We start from the raw sequence: 26,003 nt of genomic DNA, 5'->3' as shown, positions 1-26,003 counted from the left end.
TTTTTAAAGGAATTTTTTTTCATACAAATAAAAATGAAAATGATTTGCTAAAAACTTATATACCTGTATATTATATATACAAAATTTTAATTACAATTATATAATTTATTTCAATGTTTAAATTCAAACAATGATCTACTTCGAAAACTTGTTTTTTATAAGAAATTGTGCTATATCATATACATATATACCAACATTAAATGTGTTTAAAGATTTTGAACATAGTAATAGGTAGTCAACTTACACAAAGCTTGTTAAAAATGACAACCAATTAATTTGTTTATCATCAACACAACAATAAATTCTATTTAGAAATTGGGTAACAATACAAACAAATACTTTCTGATAATAAATCTAAGACATTAAATTAAATTATCTATTGTGTTAAAAGGATTAGTTTGATACTCAATTTAGAGTTTACAAGAACAAACATAATTCTACAAAAATATAAAGTATATACAATAAAAAAACCATTCTCAATACATTGAAAAAATAAGTAATTATGTATAATAATGAAACAGTAATACAATTAATATGTATATAATAAGTATGTTTTTATTTTAAAAATATTACGCAACATAACTGTAGCCATCAGATGAATTTGGAGTGCGTTCTAGATATCCTTTATCAATTAATGTCTCAATGGATTTTTTTATAAGTGCAATCGATGGTGCAAATGACTTTGATTGAGAAAGTATCTAAAACATAAAAATATAGTTATTATAGCATAAATCGTTGGCTTCATGTCAAAATCTCCAAGTCGAAAATTTCAGAATTTTTTTTTGCATATTCGGATGCACTGTATTTTTCTACATATTTTGATATCATGATAACTAAGTTAAGATAGATCACGGATAATAGATATACGGTCGAAGCCAAACACCGCTAGCCAATTAAAAACGATTATTGTTATATGACGTCACAATAGACCTAAATTCTCGCGGCTGCACGGCAATACTACGGACGACAAGCGTATTTAATATATATTTTCATCTTTGAACTTAAATTGATTTTTAATTTAATGTTTCTTTAATACCAACTTGGTTTTTATTTTTTTAATGAAAAGTATACCTATACTATGAGTAATATTTGTAATTAATTAAATAAATAATGAGTTAATTACACTAATTAACATTCAAAAAATAATTGTTCAATCATTTTTATGTAGTAATAACTTAAGGAGTAATATTGTAGTTCTGGAGATTTTTTTTCTAAGATCGCGAATTATTTCCTGGGGTTCTTAAGATTGTTATTCTGTTTACCATATTTTAATTACGTATTTTAACATATAAAATATTATGGATATCAATGAATAGTATTGAGTGATTTAAGAGACTGATATATTTAAAATTAACTGAATTTATTTAGCTTTGTGAATTTTATTTTACATAAATACATTAACATAAATTTATAATACAAACATTTAATAATAATAATGTATTTGAAACAAATTATGCAAAAAATAAGATAAGAATTTACAAGTTCAAACTTTAATCTTACAAATACAATATATAACCAATTAATAATTTTTACACAAATAAAAGTATAATAAATACCTATTTACATCATATTTAAATTATATATATATTATCATATTTACACATTTACATTAATTAATTAAGAATCAGGAACAATTAATATAAGTAAAAAAATATTATAATAAGGTTTAAATACTATTTTTTTAATATTACAATCCCATACAATATTTAAGTTATTATTTTTTTCATTTTTTTAGTTGATTTTCTATCTGTGCTTGATGTTTTTTTACCTTCAGATCTTTCAGCTATAAGATTATCATTCAGCAGTTTAATTCTAATGTAAGTCCTTTGGAGAATAAACGCTTTAATTAAATCTTCAGGCACATCACATTTTTTTTTTATTAATTTAGTTAATCTTTTAACAATATTTGATTCGGTATCAATTTTTTCTTTGTGAAACTTTTTAAAGAGGGTTTCAAAAACTTTAGCTTGCTTAACCCAATCCGTAGACGGTTCAGTTAAACCACCAAATGACAGATGTTGAACCCAACTTGGTGCGCTATATGAATGATCTGGTTTTTTGTCTTTGGTATAACAACCCAAGTGGGGATATTTGTTTTTGAATTTACGGGCAAGCCAACCACACAAATAAATAAAACCATCTTCTTCATTAGTTGTTGGAAGATTATTTTGTGTTGATGATGATTCAGATGATGACAAACTGCTATCAGATAAATCATTTTCTTCGTTATTGAAAGGGATGTTAACATCTGCAGTTGCCATTACATTTGCTACCAAATATTCTTCCAAATTTAATTTTTCCTGTGGTGTTTCAATATTAAGTTTGTCCTGTACTACCCCCGGGTTTTTACCGAGCACAATTATTCTAATTCTGTACATTGCATTTAGGGGAGTAGGGTGGTCATTAAGTCCTCCCCGACTTCTAATTAAAGAAAAAAAACTTTCAAGACTATCTTGATTAAGTCTGTGAGTGACTATATAAGATATATTATATTTATCTTTCAAATCTTCAAAAAGTAATTGAGTAGATTTTATGGAAATCAAAATTCCTTTTTGAAATGTTTGTAAAGTATTTTTGCCTGCACATCTCATTGAATATATTACCTTATACATTTTATCCAAACAATTATTCTGGTCTTCTAAATTTAAGCCATAAGGCTTTTTGGTGCACAAAGTTTCAGATGGTGTATACGAATTCATTATGTCAAACCAGTTACTTACAACTTCAATAAAGTGACCAGTATTTTCCGATAATACCTGATTTAAACCTGGTTTATAATGGATCAAAGCTGTAGCAACACTATGGGAGAGTAATTGTGCGGCTAATCCGACATTTTGTCTCTCGGCCTTTACACATTCCAAATGTTTCTGTGATAATCTATGACAAACTGAAATTTCTGTATTAGTTACTTTAAGTAACTCTTTTAATGGTGTTGCATTTATCATACAACCGTCTGAAAGAATAAATCCTGTGTCTAAAAGCCAATTTCGAATTAGTTTAAGAAGATGTGGGGCATCTGCCAAAAAATAAATTTTTTCTTTTGTGTTAGGATGTAGAAAATATGTTTTGTCAATAGTTATACCCAACTTCTTCCATAACCCAACATTACCACCACCACAATCAGATACACAGGCAACCACATTATATGAATTTTCATATAAAATAGATATAGCTTCAGACAGAATTTCCGGTGTAATTAATTGATCAAAATTGACATATATTGGTTGTTTCCAATTCTTAAAGATGCCTCTCACCATGATTACTTGCATTTGACTGTGGGGCCCTATGACTTGATCGTTTTTTTTATCATACTCATAAGCTGATAATATCTTCATTTCATCAAATTGAATAATACACAATAATTCAATACTATTTAAATTTAGCGCTGCTATTTTCATTATTCTAATAACGTCAACCAAAATACCCTGACGGAAATTTAATCTGGAAGCCCATTTAACTAAAGTTGATACATGTGGCAATGGATAGTTCAATTTGTTTCTTAGATAAATGTAACACCTTTTACTAAGATATCGTAATGTAAAAGCTTTTGAAATATCTTCTGTGCTCCAAATCACTTTTTTTTTCTTTTTAGTTATTAATTGTAATTGTGTTTGACTGAACACTATTTTTAAAGATTCATTTAAGATATGAGTTTGCGAAGCTTGTTCCCCAAATTTTTGAGAAAGAATATTACATTTTTTGTTCAAAGTATTAATACGATTTTTTTGAAATCTATTGAATTGAGATAAATGTTTATACTTTGTTTTCAATTTGTCATGGTCGTTAAGTAATTGTTGGTACTTATGTTCAATTGATTCATTAATTAAAGTAGGCAACTCTTCGTGTACTTTATCTTCATCTTCTTTTGCTATATCTTTATTCTCTTGAGTTGGTAACATTAAACTTTGAACAATAGTTGCATTTTCACGCATATTTGCACGTACTTGTCTAGATGATAATGTATTAGTTAACACATTTGGTAAATATTTCTCTTTTAAATGTTGTGTTGGAATAGCTAAACAAAAAAAAAAAAATTAAATTAAGGTTAATAATTGTAAAGAAATAAAATATTATAATAAATAATTGATACCATTTTGTTTTAATTTTCTTTTTATTTTGATGTTCATTAATTGGCTTCTCAAATCAACTTCAAAATCGTTTTCCAAAAAATGTACACTACAAATTGTACTGGTCTTATGATTCCACTTATCTTTTCTACGGCAGGCATTAATCCAAACATGGCATAGTTTTTGATCTTTTGGAAATGTATGATAAGATATGTTAGAATTTTTTTTTTTTGTTTCCTGTAAACTATTTGAGCAAACAGCAACAGCACATCTAGTTCCTGGCATCTAATTAACAATATAATTATCAGTAATTTATTAATTGTTAACATTTTATTTTTTAATAATTTATATAGGTATCAATTCAGGAACCTTATTACTTAATGTGCAAGTATAATAATTAACACATATTTAAAAACAAGATTGATCCATAAATTACTATAATATAATTCTTTACAGTTTACATAGATATGTAAAGTAATTATAAATGTAAGTAATAACTTCAAAGATAGATTATAGATTTATTATTTAAACTTCTACAGTACATTGTAATTTGTAACAACTAATATTCTAATATTGTACAATTACTTACTTTAACGTTCAATTAATTGTTTTATTCTTCTTTGCAATAAGTCGACAAGTAGACGGAAACAATGTTAAAAAAAAAAAAATAGTTGGTAAACACTAAACAATGATAGAGTTTTGGCGCATTACTGCATTAGCGGGCTAGCGGCTGGATTGCGGAGGTCTATTCTGACGTCACGCTCTTTGAAACCACGCCCCCCAAACAACACAATGCTTCGACCGTATATCTATTATCCGTGAAGATAGATATTTCATTATGATAACACACAAAATCAAATACTCATAACTTCATAAGTAATAACTCAGCAACGAAAAATAAACTATTTAAGTCAACTTACGAGGTTTTGCTAGTTTAATTAAAGTTCCGAATAGGTACTTTAGATAAAACCTTATTAATTTTACGTAATTTTTTAACTACAACTCAGTGCGAGGTTGTTTGTGATCATTGAATCATAATTAATTTTACTTAAAACAAATTAAAATACAATATCTAGTTGACTAGTAATGTGTTTATTGCAAGATGATGAAATTTTGGTTTTGCTAAATGAATTTGATGATACTACTGTCAATAATTATGACTTTAATATTGAAGAATGTTTGAAAGAGTGGTCTATTAAAAATTGGATTACTAAATCTTCATCTAGTACAAAAATTCATGAAAGTCTTGAACTTGTAAAAAGAAAAATGGAGTAAGAATACTATCTGGGGGAAAAGAAGAAATGATCTATCTTAATAAATTTCCAACATTACCATCAGATTATTGTAGATCCAGTTCTAATAAACTATATCATTTTTTAAATCAAAAACTGCATTGTATAATGTTTATAAATCTAAATTATCCAAAACCAGAAAAAAAAGTAATTTGCAAAACTGACTTTTCCAAGAATTTAAGAGAAAAACCTTGCTTTATATACACAAAAAAAAAAAAAAAATTGTTGCGATTTATGCGAAGAGTATAAATATGGCCACATATCTCAAACTGATTATGAAAAACTGATGCTAGGGATGCTAAAAATTTGAATAGAGTTTGCTATAAATAATCCCAATAAATATGTTTCTTTAACAATATATTAACAATATGTTGAAAATACAACTTCTGTATGCAATATTTCATTATTTAGTGATGGTTGTGGGTATCAAAATAAAAACACTATAGTTTCAATTGCTCTGTTAACATTTGCAATAGACCAAAAAGTAACAGTTATTCAAAACTTTCTTGAAAAATATCACACAGAGATGGAAGTGGATAGAGTTCATTATACTACTAAGATAAAATTAAAAAAAGAAAGAAATACGTTTACCAACAGATTACATCAATGTCTGTAGGGATGCCCATTTGAAGAATCCTTATAAAATAAAATATTAAAGAATTTGCATGTTTTAATGACTATTTCATCAGTTAGAAACTACACCTCGATTATACCAGATATATCCAAAAGTGATCCTACTGTTCCAGATATCAGATGTCAAAAATATAAACCTGACTCATTTATCCAGTACAAATTAAATTATGAATATAAATAAAAGAATTTGCCTCACAGACAAAAGAAAATTGGTATATTTCAAGTAAAAAAGTTGTATAAAGAACCAGTAAAAATTAAAAATGAGAAATTTAATCACTTACAACAGCTCAAAAGTGTTCTTCCTAAACATGCTTGGCAATATTACGATAATTTACCTCATAATAATATTAAGAACAATAAAACTAAAAAACAGTGATACAAAGAAATCTGAAATTATATTTTATCTGGTTCTTAAGTAACTAAAGACTTTAAAATTTATGTATAATGTTATTAAAATGTTATCAAATTATTTTATTTTGTTCAAGATTTAAAAAAAGTGATATAAAAAGGTTTGAAATTATGTTTAATGTAGTTCTCAAGTAACTCAAGACTTTCCAATATTGTTGTAGAATTGTATGTTATTTTGTTTATAACTTTAAAAAATATGATACAATGAAGTTTGCAATTATGTTTTAATTAAATAGTTTTTAAGTTAGATTTTCAAATTGTTTTACTGATGCATAAAATGTTTACTTATTATTTTACTTTTTATAAGTTTAAGATTTTAAAAGAGGAATAATATTATAAATTATAATAAAGTATAGACATTTTTTTTCTAGAAGTGTTTAAATTGATTCTATAAATTGAATTCTAGATTGTTAAATATATTTAACACATTTACACTGAAGAATAATAAAATAATATGAACTTGTATTAACTGTAAAAATATTTTTCTCATCATCAAAATGTTTTAAAATCAAAAACTCATAAGTCAAATTTCTATAGAAAAAAAAAAATATGTGATTTTGAAATAATTAAGCCTACCACAGTGTTTTGCTTCTGAAAAATTTGTAAAAAGTGACTTAAGTGGTTTTACCATGAAACCAACGACATTATACTATATATATTTATTTATTTTACTTACCTCATTCACAAGTTGATTATGTCTTAATATCTTACGCGATTTCATTATTCTAACAATAGCAGCCTGTAAGTATGTTTTACGATCATTTTCAACAGAATTAACAGTCTGTTCAACCTCTTGTGGGGTTTCTTTTTGGAGAGCTGATGTTATACGTAATTTTGTACGTTTATTAGTGTATGCCATGTTTAAAGATACATTCTAAAAATAATTAAGAAATAGCATTAAGAAAAGTTAATTAAAATTATTAATTAGTTAACTTACATCACCATCTAGCAATAACAATTTACATTCTATTAAGCTATTGAAGTGTTTTTGAAAATGATCATTGTTTAATTGAAGCAGCTCATGAATTTCAGTATATTTCATTGTATCACGGTCTTCAAATAGCAACATGATAGCCATTTGGAACGTTTGCATTGTCACCATATATACTTTTTGTAAATAATTCAATTTTAACTCACCTATTGATACAATAAATAAATACATTTTAATAAATGCTAAGGATTTAATAAAATAACAATACCTTGACAATGGTGATGAAGCCATGTTAATTTCCGTCCATTAAATTTTTCTTTGTAAAAATCTTCAAACTAAAAACAATAAATAATTGTTGTAAATAATAGATTTAATTATTATATAATTTACATTTCAAATATTTACGTATTGTATACAAGGTATTAGTTGTTTAGGAATAACAAATGATGACACAATTGATGATCCTAAAGGCCAAGCTCCAGTTTGCAATACATACATAGAAAAAGTGACATTTAACTCATCAGTTGGTTTAAGGAATTCATTATGGAATTTTGCATTTAATCCTTCTGATACTCTAATATCAGTAAACATTCTATGTAATTTATTTGTAAATTCATAACCACAAGCTTGCTAAAGACAAACATGATAATTAACATAATACAAATTAAACAATATTTAATAAATAATTTACTTTCAATTTGTTGATCATTCCTTCTTCTCCATCCATGGATTGACTTTGTTGATGTATTAATCGTTTTGCAAGATGTCTTTGATAGAATCTCTGGAACACATCTTTATCATCTACATACTTGAATATAGTAATAGACTGTAATAATTTTTGATCAATTTCACTCTCACACATGCCTTTAGACGATTTTTTCAATAAATTATCACAGTACTTTGATAAATATTCTGGGGATTTAGATGTTTGATTTTTCCCTGGTTTATAGTTTATAATAACTGTAAATGCTTTATCAAGAGCACCACTGAAGCATAAATCATTGTTGAACACATCTACAACTATAGATTTGTATTTTTTATGTACATCCAGAATTTCCTCAACAAAATGTACATATATCTAAATAAAAAGTTATAAATATTAATAGTAATTTAAATTTAAAATTGATAATTAAAAACATACTTGTTCTTGTTTTAAAGATTCAATAACTCTTATGCCATGTTGTTTTATGTGTTCCCTGAAAATGTCAACTAATGAGATCATTCCATCTTTGATTTCACGTAAAAGTAAATAAATATTGTGCATATCATTTCGTCGCTCTTCCTTTATCATAGCTTCTGATTCTCCATGTAAGAAATCTAAATGATCACCAACCATATGTAGACGACATCGTTCACGTAATTTAATAAAAGTGCTATGAAATAAAATAAAATCAATTATATTTTCAATCGTAGCTTTATTATTGTTAAAACATACCTATCATGGAGATATTTTTTGGATCTAATTCCTTCTTCTCTCAATATTTGTAACACTTTCACCATGTATTCAGATACAGTGCATTCTTGTAACAATCTTGCAGCTTCACGTTTGAAGTGTTCACTGCTTTGTTCCAAAAAAGGTTGCTCAAAATAATTTTGATACAACTGTAAAAAAAAAAATTATTTAATTTAAAATGTATTTTATTAATATTTTCTTATTATCTTATAATAAATAATTTATTAATACATACTTCAAGTGGATTTTTTTTCCTAAATTCCTGGACAACAACAAATGAGTTAATAACACCAGCAATGATATCCAAAGATGTAGTCATAGATATGTTATGTCTTTGTTTATCAAACTCATCTAATAATAATTCAAGCAAACTATCTTTCAGGGGTACAATCATATTGAGTTTCCACACATCAAGTCCTAGTTCTCCAACTTCCATCTGTTCAGTAGAATCCGGTGTAATGTTTCCATACAAGAGTTCTGCTTCGGACAGTTTATGTTTTTTAATATGTTGGTTATTAAGATACCTAGAATTTTTTTTAATTATTATACATACTTTAACATGTTATATTGGATAAGAAAATACATACTGGTAAAGTGAATGTAGGTATTTGACACCTTTACTATACTTCTGCCAATATGTATAATAATTTTGTAACAGATTTGCAGTACCTCCGGTTTGTATAATGGTCAATAACTCAAGTACATGGTTCTCCAAGAATAATTTTGTTGATTCATATAGTTGATCACCAAGAGGCTCTGGGAAGGCCACACACATGGAGTAAACATCATTGAAACGTTCATTCCATGCATCTCTAGGAACTGTGTCTAGTGTTATGACACCTTTTACAGTCTCTTGTAGACTGTTCCATTTTTCCGTAAAGTTTATTGGTTTTGGTTTTAATGACATATTGAGTTTTTTTAAATACAACTAGAGATAAAAATAAAATAAAAAATATAAATTATAGTTATTAAAGTAAATTAGTTAGTACTTAATTCTCATCATTTTTTAAGAAATTAAAATTTAATGGGGTATTAGTGTAAATGTATAAGTTAAAAGAGATTTTATTTGCTTAGAACTTGGTTATTAAATAATAAAATAATATTGATTAAATTTTTTAAATTTTTATTATTTTAAGAAATAAGTAATTATTTTATAGAATAGTACAAACATAAATGTTTCATAAATCCATTAGCATGGGTGATACTGTTTTGTGAATCTATTATGAAAATGTTAACTATTTATAATTCATATTTATTACTTTTATTCATATGGGTTATAGGAGATATTAGCCTGCCCTAGTCCCACTCATGTTAATAAAGCAATTAAATTATAAGACAATAAAAATACAGCTAAAATACCTATGTAAGAATAAAATTAATGGTATCAAACAACTATACCTATTAAAAAGAGATGTATTAAGAAGTAACACTGAATTTATAAAAGCGCTTTTAATTAGTATTATCTGTATGAAATAACATTTAAAATTAATATTTAATAAAATCAAGTTATTATTCCAACTATACATTACTAAAGAATAACTGGTCAAACAGATTAAAACATATTGAAGCTGTCCTCATTATCCCATTGTTACTGGCACAAGCTAACTCTAATTACCCACCCGTTATTTAAAAAAATGGCTGTATTATCATTGTCAATTTTGGTATTAAGGAATCAATGTATAAGCTGATTTTTTTATGTAAAAAATTAGCCATTTTTAAACTGACTATAGTATAGAATTTATATTGAACTAAAGTTAATTAATAGAGGATTTCTTTTGTTCTTATGATTAATTTAACTATTGTCATTGAATAATTTATTAGTCATAAATTTAATTAATTCTGAATACTTAAAATCACAATCATATTTTGAAATTTAAATTCAGGCAAAAATACATGCATATTTTTTGCAATTAATATACTCTGAAGGTAGTAAAAAATATAAGTTTAAATTAAATAAACAAAAATTAGTTATGCATTACAATAATACACATTAGACATTTAAGGCTTAAAAAGTATCATATTAGTTTTAAATTAAATTTTTATATACACAAAATTGGTACCTAGATACTTTAATACATAATCTAAGATTGTTTTAAGATATAGGCTGTTACTATAGCCTATATAATATTTTACTGTAAAAATGTGAAATGTTGCAATTAAAAAAAAATAATACTTTTAGATCAATATCAGAGACTATTTTTAAAACTTTTAAATTTCATATTTTTCTGTTGGATAAATATTAAGCTATCAAATGTCAAGCCACCTATCATAATGTAAAAGACGATATTTGTTAACATTAAGGTCAAATGATGAACAATCATCATTGCGCAATCATTTAACATCGAATTGTATATGTAGGGACTTCTAAAATATTTATTAAACATTGGAAAATCATTATGTTTTTTTACCTGGAAACGTCACTAGAATATTATTCCATATTTCTGCGGCACTTTCTGTCGTATGGATGCTGTGAAATTCAGCCAAAATGTTATAATAGAGATCAAATTAATAGAAACTAATAAGTAACAAGTCGCAATAAAAACTGACGTTGATATATGAAGTACGATAAAAGAAAACTACCCAAAGGACAAAATAGATCACGAATCACGATTATAGATATTTCTAGATTCTATCAATGATCGTAAAATAAACACAATTTGTCACAGAGAACCCTTCGGCAGTGTAGCCAAAGCGCCAAAGTGATGCGTAACTCTAAAGTTAATGAAGGTTCTAATTTTTCACGAAAAAGGTAACATTTTAATGGAAAAGTTTAAAGGACAATTGATAAATAAAAAACTAGAAATTCTTTGGTACCAATATATTTATATAATATTATATTTACAATAATATGTGTAGGCGACATAGAGTACTTTATGGTAGGCGAGTAATTAGTAATAAGTTATTATTATTCCACAAAATGATAAAAAAAATATTAGGTTATGGTACATATTTTTGAATTTGTTATGTGTTTGACATGGTTGTAGATAATCTACAACCGTGGTTTTTGTTTTTGAAGCACTTTAAATGATTTTCAGTGTAGTTATTAGTTATCACATTACTGACGTAGTTCTTGACACTTGTTTAATGTTTAAATCTTAATTGCTAATTCTTTAGTGTTAAGAATTTGAGAGTGAGTTGTATCTATATTAGTTTATTTTTTTGAACGTGATGATAATGAATTGACTGTGAACAGTCATAATGGCGGAAATGGAGGCAACAGAGTCGCAAAACTCTCCAGACGACAAAGAGCTGGAAGAGATTTTAAAACTTACCTGGGGTCAGCAAGTACGACAAGATATATTCCAACGATGGACCCAAGGTAAGCCGTCACTATTGTTTGTCAATGGATTACCTATATGATCGTTGCCAGGCTTTTGTTTCAGTGATGATGAACCTACGGCTTTGGTGCAATTCGAGGGCGGACCTTGTGCTGTATTAGCGCCAATGCAGGCATACATTATCAAATACATTGTCAATAATAAATCTGTAGATGATGATTGGAAAAAAGTATGTTTTGAACTCAAAAAGTTTTAATAGCTTTGTTTTGCTAAACTTCAAAATATTTTCTATAGGCTGAAGTTGAAGAACAAAATCATCTTTTATGTAAAGCCGCCTGTGATATACTTTGTCAAGCAACAGCCGGCTGTGATATATTAAAATTTGTACATATTGATGATAAGGTAGTATGCCTTGAACACAGTCAGTTTCATTCTATGCTTAAGTATGTATAGTTGATTTTAGTTTATGTTATTTGACACGTGTTGAATTATTTTATTTAAATTTTTTCAGAGTAGAACAAGTCAATAAGGATAGTATAGAAACTTTTTTTAACAACCATATTAGTTTCATGCGTGATACATTTGGTGTTTTGTTATTTTTATATACAGTCATGCGCTCTAAGGTAAATTAAATATATTTAAATATAAACTTAAAAGTTAAATAATACAATAATTTTTGTAGGGTTTAGTAAAATTAAAAGAAGAAATATGTGATTTAGAAGTATCATTGATTGATAAAGAATTTGGCTATGGTAGCCAAAGTTTAATTAATATGATGATAACTGGACAAGCAGTTTCTAATGTATTTAATAACGATCAAGTAGTAGCTGGACTTAGTAAGTAAAGAAAATTAATAATTAAATACATTTAATACTTAAAATATCTCATATTTGTCATAGAATTGCAAGGTATTGCAAAGCAGAGTGAAGTTGGGTTTATGACCTTATTAGAACATTTAAGATATTGTCAAGTTGGAACTTATTTAAAAAATCCATGTAACCCAGTCTGGGTGTTGGGCAGCGATACACATCTTACTGGTACTAGAGATCATTTTTTTTTTTTTTTTAACCTTAATGTATAAAAACTTGTTAAATTGAATGTGTTGAACTTTTACAGTTCTGTTTTCATTTGATCAAAAATTAGTAAGTAAAGAAACACAAGCTGATATTGCTAGGCGAACATTCAAGTTGTTTGATCAAGATGGCAATAATTTTATTAGTACTCAAAGTTTAAAGCCATTGTTGGAAAAATTAGATCTTGTATCTGATGATGAATAGTATGTTAATAACTTAACTGTCATAAATTATGAAGTATGATACAATTGTTTTTTTCAGTGTAAATTTAATGTCCTCAAAATTGGACTCTGAAGGGCTAGGTATCATATTAATGCCATCATTTATGGAAGAGTTTTTTTCTGAACAAGAAACCAGAACTCCAGATGTTTTCATGGTATTTCATTACAATGGACAACCAAGATCCAATTCTAATTCAAAAGTGACATATATAGAAGGTAATGCTATAATCCAGGAATCTGATGTCATATGCATATCTGAAGACAACAACTTGCAATCTTGTTTACAATCCAAGTGGCCATACATTGAAATACAGTGGAAAGGAAATGTAACACCTTCAATTAATTAAAATTAAATATATTTAAGTGACAAAAAAAATTATATATATATTTATTTTTTACTAAATTTATGGGTAGTTTAATTAAAAAACTTATAAGACTATTATTTAACCCTAAGAATTGTAACATCATTTTTACTAAAATGGTTAAATTTTAATATTAAAAACATTTCCTATGATATTTTAATTATTTAAAAATTTTATTTTACTAAATTTGTCATTACATTGTTAGACACTTTACACTTATATTTTCTCAATTCTTTGAAAGCTTATTTAAAACAATAAATATTAGCTTGAAATACAGAATCCAAGTATCTCATGTTTATATTTTTACTATGTACATATTTATAAAAAATACATATTTTATGACTTGATTAAGTTTTGTTAATTATGTATTCTAACATTAGTAAAAAACATCTAAAATTGACCGGATAAGCTATAACATAATATATCAATTAATAATAATATAATAACTTTATAAATACACAAATAAATATTTTCTTTATTATACTTGCAAGCATATAATGCATTACAAGCTTTTTTTTTTATTTTAGATTGTCAGTGGCTTACTAAACTAAATAAAATTACTTATTTATTATTATGCGGTCACGGTACATAGAAATATTTTTTGAGCACAATTTTTCTTATTTCTATTGTAAGTTATAACACAAAGGTATTATTATGATTTGATTTACTTATTTTATGACTAAATGAAGGATTTAGTAGGTAATACTATAAATTTTACTTATACTTTGAGTATTAGTATATTACTATTATTTAATGCAGAATGACAGTTGTTAGTTATAAAATTATTTGGTCAATGTTGTAAAGTAATTGAGTATTCGTATAAAAATACTTTTTTTTCAAACTTTTATCATAAAATACCTGGAATTATAAAAATAAATGATCACCACTAAAATTTTGTATTTTTACTTAATACACCACTAAATATATTACTGATACTAATTTTGAATATTATTTCTGAAATTTAACAAATATTATAAAATAAAATTGATATAATGGTAATATAATTAAAATTTATTTTAAGTTAAAGTAATTTTCATCAATAAAATGTGTTCAACATGATAATTATTTCACTTTTGAAATCGTTCATCTAGGCGTTTGGTAAATGTTACGACTTAAAAAAATACATAATCCCATTCTTTTTTTATCTGTAGAATTGAATTTTTCAACATAATTAAATTTTTAAACTACTGTTATTTTTGTATATTATCATTTGCCAAGTGGCAAGATGAACTGGATATAACCTATCCAGTGGAGTATTTTTTAGTTGGGGGGGGGGGGGAAGAGTCTGGACACCCCAGACTTAAAAAAAGTAATCTTATCAATATATTGGTATTTCACTCGTGTCTATCAAAATATATATTTATATTAAAACTGCATAAGTAAAATTGATTTTATTTGTTTTAAGTTATATTTTTAAGCTAAATTTACAGTTAATATGGAATATCAAGGAATTATTCAAATTCCACTTGGTCATTAAGGGTTAGATATTTAGTTAATTGATAATTAAGTATAATTACAAACAAGTTTTCATATAATACTACAATTGCTGTTCTTAATTATTTTTAACTAATATTTTTAATTAATTTGTTAAAATCCATTAACAAACTTTAGTGATATTTAAAAGTTAGGAAATATACATTAAAATAAAATTCTTATCTGTGTAATAAAATTTACTAATAAATAAAATAAAATCTATTACTTTTAAATATTTCAATATATTACTAAAAAAGTACTTTGGACAATATTGTATTTGACATTGATTGAATATTTTTTCAAGTGTAGACAATTTAAATGTCAGCTATTTTAATACTGTTTGAAGAACTGTACATAAACAAATATTTTCAGTTAGATTCGTTCATTTAAAATAAATATCTACCACTGAGATATGAATGTTATTTATTTTTTTGTTTTTATATCTGTGCTTATAACTTAATCTAAGTTTGTGAAAAGTCTCAAAAAGACTAAAAGATAACTGAATTCTTACTACTTTATTCATAGTTGATATAAAATAATTTTTGAATTTTAAAATTAAAATATAAAAAAAAAACTTTACTTGGATACAATTTATTACAGTTTGTTTACAAATTTACTTTTATATTAACTTAGTATGTTAGAATTCAGTATATAGCTTTGATATGCATTGTGTATAGTGCTCTTCAAATGTAAAAAAAAAACTTACAATCATTATGTGTCCAACTTGTTAACTTAGTTATAAACTTATTAGTTTTTTTTATAATTATTTATAACTAAATTTTATAAAACCATACCAAAATACCTCTTGACTACGAATGGAGAATGAAACATTAATATTAAAATATAATATCATACTTGTTTCCCAATAACTTTTTTTGAAAATTGAGAAAACCACTTAATTTTAGAAAACTTGGTAAAGTTAAATCAAATTTTAATCATAGCTATGCATGTTTAATGTAGCCTCGTGCATAGTTCACCATAACATCTAATTAAAGTAATATGAATTTGTATGTAACAAAATATGTTATTTATAATTAAAAATAATGATACATTTCATAGGAAATCTATTATAGTTTAAATATTTTGGGAAAAAACAAGTTCAATACATATTATGTAATATATTTGTTAAGTAGATGGCCAAATCAAAAATATAAGTACATTCAAAGTTATAGATAAAACATAAGTGTTCTAACTTATTATATATTACTTTTCACTGTGTCGATTCTATTAATACTTAACATTGTTCAAAATAACTGATAATTATTATCAATGAACATAAAATCATCTTTACAAAATTTGTATAAATGATTTCTTAAAAAATAATAATAACAATAAGTAGGGTAACATTAATTGTTTTAAAATATGTAATTTACACAAGAAAATTATACAATTAAGTATATATTTTAAATCATAAAGTGAAAGACAAAAATACATTTTTTTGTATAAAATTATAAAGTTTATAATTAATAATTGAATCAAAAAGTATAATTTACATGTCAATAAATATAGGTATTTATTGAGTTATTTTATATTAATTTATAACAAATAATAAATTTATCTAATTAAAACATAATTTTAATAACAAATTTTTTGTATCACAAGTTATGTTTGTTGTCTGTGTATAAAACATTAATTTGTTAGACAGACATTTTTTTATACAAAATTTAATAATTTGTAATGTTATGAAAAAAAAAAAAAAAAAAATAAATAAAAAAATTTACAATAATATTGAATACATGTAAGATGAAAATAATAATTATCATGAAAACTATTTACTTACAGAAAAGTTTAATATTTAATTACAAAGGTTTGTCCAAGTTTGAATAACCTTATGATTAGTAATGTATGTGTTGTATAAAATATACACTTTGTAATAAATACATGTTAAAAAAAAAAAAAAAAAAAAAAAAAAAATAATAATAAATAATGAATGTTGTTAATAAATTTAATAAATTCTATATAAACTCAGAAAATGAATATATAAATTATCAATGGTGATTTGTATCACCATTTAATTTCAATTGTATACATTTATGTATTATAATTTTAGATTATTTTAATCTGTGTATACTATTTGACAGTCACTTAATTAGAACTCATTTGTATTATTAATTACGATAAATACCAAAGAAAAAAATTTTTCACTTTAGAATTTATGATAATTAAAAATAAAAATGTAGGCAATTTGAAAATAAATTAATAATAATTAAATATATAACATTGTTCATAGAGAACAAAAATCTACAATAGAAGGTCACAATTTCTTCCATCAAATGTATATAACAATAATAGTAACTAGATATTGTTGCCAACCATGTGTTGCTCGTGAAATCTGAATTTAAAAACATATACATATATTGATATATGTAATTTAATTTAAGGTACTACGTATACATAAATGGATGTAATAACTATTAATGAGAATAAAAATCTATTAAACCAGAGGAATTAATTGACAAATAAATATATTACTATAACCAATAAGCATATAATTATTACTTTTATTAATGTGAATTTTATAAAATAAACCAAAACACATATTACATAAAGTTACATTAATTTAATTTATTAAAAAAAAAAAAAAAAAACTAAAGATGGTCCCAATAAGATGTGAAAAAATTAATAATCATGTTTTTCAAGGAATTTAAAATAACAAATTCATATTTTATTTTCAGAACCTAAAACTGTTACTTCAATTAAATTGCATACAAATAAGCTTATCCTTAGGTCCTTCATAAACAAATCTATAAGTGTTTAATATTATTATTATCAGTTTTTAAGTCATTTATTATTTTCTTTTTCAGTTAAAAATTGAGTAAATATACATGCTTTTCCTTATTAATTTAATATCATTACATGCAATTTTTTTTTTTATGAAAATAACATGGTTATCAAATTAAACTTCATTAGCATTAAAACTTTTAAATATAATTTTAAAAATAAAAACAAGTATAATAAATAATTTAATAATAGAATACTGGATACTGAAATAAAGGTTATAACCTACACGAAAAAAGAATAAATAAAAAATAAAGCAACATAGTTTCAAATGAAAAATATTTAAAAAAATTATAAAATAAAATTATTATAACAATGTCATGAGAAATGTTAAATACTATTTGATACTTGAAACTAACTTATAATTTTAAAGTAAAGAGTGTTTCATAAAGTGCACAATTTTAGAAATGCATAAGATTTTTTATTTAAAGGTTCTTGACTATATTTTAATTATTTTTGTCATCTATTATCACTTTGATTAGAAGGTAATTTGTTTTTATAGAACTTAATTGTCATGGAGCAATTCAGTAACCATCAGCGTATACTCATACTAAAAACGGTGAGTGCTCAGTAGTGAATGTCAGTAAACTTTACATGACTTTTGGATGTGTCAAAGCTCCTACTGCATCATTAATTCTGAGATAAGTATGAAAATTTGAACAAACTGGTAGTTGAAACACAAAATAGTCTAGGTCAAAATCGTACAATTTGATAGTGCAAGAGAGTGTGAATATGAGTCCTAGAAATAATAGTCTGCTGATACAGTGAAGGTGGAAATATAGTAGATATAGTTTTTAAACATTAAATTAAAATGTATTTGAAGTGTAATAAAATAAAGTTTGAATTTATTTATGAATTTGGGCTTTGACAGATTTATTCCATGTTAAAAAATTGTGCATTTTATGAAACACTCTATAATTAATTCTATAACTATAATCATAATATATTTTAAAAAGTGGAATTAAGTTTAGTACAACTTATACAACTTTCAAATTTAGCAGTAGATTTAATTTAAATAACAATTTTAATTAAAAATAAATAATAACAAATAATAATACAAAACTGACAAAACTCAGAATAAGAGTATATTAAATGGTAGATTAAAACTAATAGAGTCATTCATCAATTTATTAATATCAAAGACCCCCCCTCTCCCACCACTTTCATATTTATTACATTTTTGTTGTTGAATAAATCAAGATAATGTAATACTGCATGCAAAACATTTAAGCTCAAGCAAACAACATTTGCCTTACCTTCTTCCCATCTAACTTTCACCTAGTCACCCACAAATCACAATATTTAATCATTCAAAAAATAAATAAAGAGTTATCACTCATACTACTATTGAACACAGAAGATTGAAGATCACCAAATGTATAGCCTATCACAGAGTAGCGATGTACTCTTATTCTGAATAGTGTGATTTTTATCTACTTTTTTGTCATGTTAATAGGAGTAATTGATGTTTGGTAATATTATAATTTAGAATTATAAAAAAACATATTAAACTAAGCGTAAACCTAAAATGTGGATCAAAAACACTAAAATTTTTTAACTACAATAATTTTGAATTTTGTCATTCAAATTAAAATATGTTATTGGGCCCACTCAAAAAATATTTCTGGATACCTGTATTTAACACATCTATTTCTGCAATCAAGCATTTATAATTAAATAATATTAGTTAAATACTTGCTAGTTGTTATGGTATTAAGTACAATCCTTTTGATACATGCAACAACATCCCATCATTATTCATTATTATAACTTGATATTTGTTATGTCATCTTGGCTGCTATTATTTTGATAAAAAAAAAAAAAAAAAAATTAAACTAAAATATTAAGCTGTAATTTACAGTAAAAACTGAATTACTCAATTAATTGAAATAAAATTTTAATTTACCAAACATTTAGTGCAATAAATCCCAAACTTCATGCATATAGATAAGAAACAACAATTATAACAGGTATATATTTTTTAATAATTATTTAAAAATTTTGACTTTACACTTAATTTACAATGATATACATTTTTTATTATTATTTTATACCAAATTTTAATCTTAAATTAATAAAATTAAAATTACTATAAACATTTGTAATTTTTATAGTTTTGATTATATAATTGTTAAATTATTATTTCTGATAAATGTATTACACATCAATAGGTTAACAATCACAAACAAATTAACTAATTATTTAACAAAAAAAAAAAAAAAAAAAAAAATTAAAATAACAGCATTGTTAAACAATAAATTATATGTAATCTACTATGTTTCTAATGGATCATTAAATATGTGTTAAAAAAATACTAAAATATAACTTATGATATGTAAAACCATAATCTGGCTACATTATTTTAATAAATTAAATTTAGAGGGCATTATGTCCACATGTGTTGACTCCATCTTACTAATGTATAACATTGCAAATTTTACGTTCAGATGAAATTATTTTATTGATATTTCAAATATTAGTAATTTATCACACTAATTACTATCAAATTAGAAGGCAAGAATATTACCCAGGGTTTTAGGCCTATTTTATTTTTTTAAATCTAATCTTGGAACAAGTTATAAATATTAATAAAAATGTATGTATAATACAGTAAACGCACATGGAAACAATATCCTTTTAATTCTTAAGAACAAAATAACCAATGATAATGTATATTGAACAAAAATTAAAGATTTAAATAAACATTTTACAAATTAAAAATTTTATGAATACTTTAATTTATTACCTCGGAGGTGAAGAATTTGTTTGTTGATGTTGAGAAAAAGTGTTGCCAATTTGTGGACCAATGAATCGAATAACAAACTAAAATTTATTTTTAAATTCATTATTAAACTATGTCAAGTAAATTAAAATATGTTTAATATATTAATATTACTTACTGGATTTCTACGTAACACACTACAATCATCTAGCATACTGATAACAAGATGCAGTGTAAGATAAGCACACATCAATAAATAAATTGTACTATATACCATAACTCCAATTATTAAAGACAAATTGTAAGTAAAATTAGTGATTGTGTGATGAATTACAAAGTATATATTTATACTTATTATAATAACAGACAAAATAATTGTTATTAAAATATTTCCTCTGAAAATAAATTAACAGTTAGAATTCAAAAAGCCTTAAATAGTGTATTTTTATTTAAATTATATTTACAATCCATTGGTAAACTCTCCCATAATGCGAGGATTACTAGTGAATGCAATTACTGGAAGTGTAGCAAATGGTAGTTGTAAGCTCATTACTGCATTCAATAGGTCATTCATACCAGTTAGGTCATTAATATTACTAAAAAATGCTACATAAAACGTGGGTGCTATAGCAACCAAACGAGTAAATCCAACTCTTTTCCATCGGCTCCATTGAAGATTTAAAAAGCCCTAAAATGTATACTATATATTTATTATGAACACTAATATATAAATTAACACCACATACTTCCATTACAAATTGACCAGCATAACATCCAGTCATTGTACTACTCTGACCAGCAGCTAAAATACCAATTGCCCAAATATACATAGCACCGATACCAAATTGACAACCAAGAAATACTCCACCTTTATATATATCAACTTCTACTAAATTTGTGTCATTCTAATAAAAATGTAATTATTAACAAATAAATTAATAATTAATACATATAATATATTCAAATTTCATTGATAAATGACTCACTGTGAAAATATCTGAATATGTATTATTGTTTTTGGTACAGATCTCCAACTAAATAAAAAAAATTAAAGAATTAATATTAGAAAATAAAAAAAAATATATTTAACTTACCACATCGCTATTTGTCTTATCATATAATCCATGAGCAAAAACTGATACAACACACACGTTGATTACAAATGACACAAATAAAGCAATAGTAGATTCTATAAAAAAATAATAGTTGGCTTCTCGTAATTTGTCTTTTTTTGTTCTGTCAACTTCTCTAGACTAAATAGTAAATATAAATTTTAGATTCAATTATTTTCATTAATTTTTTTTATCACATTTGGAAAATAATTTAATTTAAAACACATTTTATACTTAAGAAATTTGATATTAACTGATCAATATGTAAAAGATATTACACACACACACACACACACATATATATATTATATCATGAATTTAATTTTTAAGAATTATCACCAAAGATTAATATTACTTCATTTCCAAATAATTTATAAATTAATTGGTCTAATATTGGAAGGTTTTTCTTCTTTTAAAAGATTTAACTGTTTTTTAGTAAAATAGTCAAAATAGCTTTATTAATTTATTATTATATTTAAACATTAATTACATAATATGACTGTATTAAATGGATAATTGAATGAAATAATAACAAAAACAGCAATTTAAATAATTAATGATTATTATTATTGTATTCACCTTGACTAGGCCTGAATGTAAGTATAAATTATGTGGCATTATGATTGCTCCAATAATGCCAACAGCCTGAAGAAGGGCAGATTCTTGACAATTTGAACACCAAGGAGTAACTAATCCTTTAGCCATATCTTTTATATCGGGCTGAACAATTGCAAACTAGAAAGAATAATAAACTTTAAAGTATACATAAATATATAAGTTTAAGGTTAAGTATAATTATTACAAAATTAATTTGATGACATTTTTAATACCTCATATCCAAATGACAATGCCATTATAACAATGAATAAACCAAATACTAGCTCCAATTTTCGAAGTCCATACTTGTCCAGCATCAAAAAAGATAATGTATCAATGACCGTGATCAGCACTCCTATCCAAAGTGGTATCCTAAATTAATTGTTATATTGTTTGTTTTCATTATTATACTGATTCTAAATTTTAGTAAAGGCCAAAGTAAACCATTTAATATTACTATCAATAACCTTCAATACTAAAAGTAAAATATAAATATTTTTTTAAAATAATCCAAGTATTTAATAAGTACAGTTGTTTAATAAATGACTTCTTTGTCTGTATCAATAAATAAATTTAAGTAATATTGTTAAAAATTCATTGTCATAATGTCCAAATATACTGTTGAATTAAAAATTGTATCATAACAAGTTTTATTCAAACTTAAAATACATACAATGGAATGACTAGAGAAATTACTTTGTAAATTATTAAATAATTCTAAAACATAATCATATAGTAGTAATATAGAAATGTCAATTATTTTAAATATATTTTTTTAGTTTTTAGTATACATAATCTAAGTATTACTAGTATCTATTAATATATTAAAGTTATTTTATAATTTTTTGTACTTATGTCAAGATATTCTTTGACAGATAATATGTCATAAAATACAACTTATTTTTATTTAAATATTGGTTGAACTATAGATAATAAAGTACATAAATGACTGATTACCTACACAGTTTCAAACAAATAATATTACAAAAAGTATAGAAAATATATTTGTATTTTATAATTAATATTATATGTACTTTTATAAATAACAAACAAGTATCAGAATAAATATACAAATAGGTAACCATTAAGTACTTAAATGTATTCTATTTCTGTTAAAAAATTCTATAGGTTTATTATTGAATGAATTATGTAAATATACATTAATTTTAAATGTCAATAAATTAAACTTATATTGGGTAAATTATTACTTATAATTAACACAGAAACATTTAGAAATCTGAATTATAAAGCTTATAATAGCTGCTAGAATGTCTATAAATTTATTTTATATATTATACAACATTAAGTTTTAATGATATAATAATATATTAAGTTTGTAAATTTAGGACTTAAAACGATACAGTATAACTAGTAAGTGACTTATTGATTTAGTAAGCTTCCTATTACCATTATAGCAAATTTTCTTATGGACAAATTTTATGCTTACATTTTGTTACTCAGTAAATAAATTGCGATTGAAGTACCAATAACTTCTTGCATATCTGAACCAATAATAGCAACTTCCATCATTAGCCAAACAAATAATCTTGGGGCTTTTCTGTATTGACGATAACACATGTCAGCTAAATGAAGACCAGTAACAACACCTAAGCGAGCTGATAGCCGTTGCATTACCAAACCCAAAATGGTAGCACTCATTAACACCCATAATAACTATAATACAATACATTATACTTACAATTAATAAGTAATAATATTAAAAATTAATTAATAATGTGAAAAAATACTAAAAGTACCTACTATGTGATTTTATAAAGTTTATTATACCTTGTACCTGGCAGTCGTCCCAGACTGTAAGTCTGATTCTATGTTGCCCGGATCAAGGTAGGCAATACTCATTAAAAACCCAGGACCTGTGAATGCCCATAGTTTTTGAAAACTAAATCCCGTCTATAAAATAAAAAAAATTCATTGTACCTAGATTTTTATAATGCATTCTATATTATATAAGAAATATAATTTAATTTCAATGACATACCGTGCTTGATTCAGGGATATGAACTTTTTCTTCTTTTTCAACTTTTCTCGACAGGCCTGTAGTTTCAGTTGGCCTGGGATGTGACTCATCCATTGTGGGCTATAAAAAATGCACCATATTATACATATTATAGTAGTAAGCATGGTCAAGGTTATCGCCCCAGGGCGTTATTCTCACCACTAAACAGTAATCAGACATGGTTATTTTGTCATAATTCGGTGTTTAAACGAAAGAAAAATGAGAAATGAAAATTGTAGATAAAAAGTAACGTTAATACTCAGTTCCTAACCGAAACTCAGTAAACCGAACGGCCACTAAACAATGGACTTGGTTGAAAAAGTGTTTAAAAAGATTTTTTTTTTTAACGATCGACACCGGAGAGGGGACAAATGATACAACAATAAGGACCGACTACAATTTATTGTAATGATTCCACTCCAACAATTATATTGACGAATTGTGACAGATAAGATAGTGAATAAATAATAAAAATAAGGAAAAAGAATATGTATATATATTTACTTATACTAATTAAATTCACTTTATTGCAGTCATTCGGTGCCACACCACCACCGCACAGATTTAATATCGTTTAATAGAGTGTATCGTACGCACAGAAGTTTGGCTTTGGCTTAATGCCCTATGTACATTGTTCGTCGTGATTTTTATTTATTTTTTTTTTTTTAAATTATTTCTTATTTCTATCGTAGTATCATTATTTATTATGCAGTCGCAGCACTTGAGACATAACCTTACAGTCTGCGTGCGCACCTAACACGTGTATGTATGCGGCGTATACAATTCGGTTGATATGGTATTATCGTGACGTTTTGTATACGTGTCCCCTTGTCAAAAGAAATTAAATTCTCCACTGGAGTGTTTGAGTATATCAAAGATTAAATGAATTAGGCACGATCTTAAAATACCACGAAACTGGATATTCAATGACAATAATTATTAAAATTGTTATATAATTTTGATTACTATTAAGCTGTATTGTGTGTTTTACGCCCAGGGCACAGATAATAATAATATAGAATATAATATGTTCTCATATTATCTATTGTCTTACGTCATTAAAAGTAGTAAAGTGGAGTAGATAATCTTTCAAATGGACACTATGTTTTGATTATATAACCATTAATCTTTACAAATTAGACATGGCTTAATTACAATATATTATTGTCTACATAATGTATATATTTTAATCCACGTATGTGGTCCGTATAATTGTAAATGGCAATAATTAGCGTTTGGGTTTTTTCCCGCAATCGTCCTACATTCTTATCGTATCGATTTTTTTTTTTTAATTTGTGATAAAATATTATAAAAAATATTATTCTGATATTATATTTTATTCACAAGTATATATTTATATATATATATATATATATATTAATGTATATTATATTATCTGTACTTTATTTAATTTTAATTTTAGTTTTTTATGTGTAATAACTAATAGTGAATTCTGCAGAACATGTTGTCATAATTAACCGCATTTCAATAAATTGGAAGGAATAGGGTAATGGGTAATTGCCCTAAACGAGTAGGTACCTATAATCATAAATTTGTACCGTGTATCTATTATCACGAATAGCTAA

General features: G+C 24.8%; 3 protein-coding genes across 4 annotated transcripts; 1 reads left to right on the top strand and 2 right to left on the bottom strand.

The window, feature by feature from the left end:
• Positions 1-324: 324 nt before the first annotated feature.
• Positions 325-11,522, bottom strand: LOC112604405 (cullin-2). Its single transcript, XM_025353432.1, has 11 exons — positions 11,193-11,522; positions 9,372-9,712; positions 9,020-9,308; positions 8,767-8,933; positions 8,473-8,704; positions 8,023-8,409; positions 7,737-7,961; positions 7,600-7,666; positions 7,338-7,537; positions 7,077-7,274; positions 325-698 (listed from the first exon to the last, which is right to left on the bottom strand). Exons 2-11 carry the CDS (start codon positions 9,689-9,691, stop codon positions 570-572), a joined length of 2,214 nt encoding a protein of 737 aa, XP_025209217.1. The 5' UTR covers positions 9,692-9,712; positions 11,193-11,522; the 3' UTR covers positions 325-569.
• A 460-nt stretch (positions 11,523-11,982) lies between these two features.
• LOC112604225 (ubiquitin carboxyl-terminal hydrolase MINDY-3 homolog) lies at positions 11,983-14,069 on the top strand. Its single transcript, XM_025353162.1, has 8 exons — positions 11,983-12,103; positions 12,155-12,291; positions 12,357-12,505; positions 12,574-12,685; positions 12,745-12,898; positions 12,962-13,099; positions 13,179-13,338; positions 13,397-14,069. The coding sequence occupies exons 1-8, from the start codon at positions 11,983-11,985 to the stop codon at positions 13,701-13,703; spliced, it is 1,278 nt and encodes a 425-aa protein (XP_025208947.1). The 3' UTR covers positions 13,704-14,069.
• A 3,179-nt stretch (positions 14,070-17,248) lies between these two features.
• Positions 17,249-24,914, bottom strand: LOC112604179 (protein Malvolio). Of its 2 annotated transcripts, none has more exons than XM_025353090.1 (13): positions 24,577-24,914; positions 24,400-24,498; positions 24,189-24,311; positions 23,848-24,074; positions 22,634-22,772; positions 22,383-22,538; positions 21,786-21,944; positions 21,678-21,725; positions 21,438-21,596; positions 21,156-21,379; positions 20,870-21,086; positions 20,716-20,792; positions 17,249-17,523 (listed from the first exon to the last, which is right to left on the bottom strand). In XM_025353090.1, exons 1-13 carry the CDS (start codon positions 24,595-24,597, stop codon positions 17,487-17,489), a joined length of 1,686 nt encoding a protein of 561 aa, XP_025208875.1. In that variant the 5' UTR covers positions 24,598-24,914; the 3' UTR covers positions 17,249-17,486. The 2 variants fall into 2 exon arrangements, with proteins under 2 accessions (XP_025208875.1, XP_025208876.1); XM_025353091.1 differs by lacking the exon at positions 17,249-17,523 and adding an exon at positions 19,734-19,767 and having other exon boundaries at positions 24,577-24,603.
• Between the last annotated feature and the right edge of the window lie 1,089 nt (positions 24,915-26,003).

The sequence above is a fragment of the Melanaphis sacchari genome, unplaced genomic scaffold, assembly GCF_002803265.2.
Source record: "Melanaphis sacchari strain LSU unplaced genomic scaffold, SCAv2.0 Contig11_pilon_pilon, whole genome shotgun sequence".
NCBI classification, from domain to species: Eukaryota; Metazoa; Arthropoda; class Insecta; order Hemiptera; family Aphididae; genus Melanaphis; species Melanaphis sacchari.
Note: the sequence above shows the minus strand (reverse complement) of the source record. Positions and strands in the feature narration are given on the sequence as shown.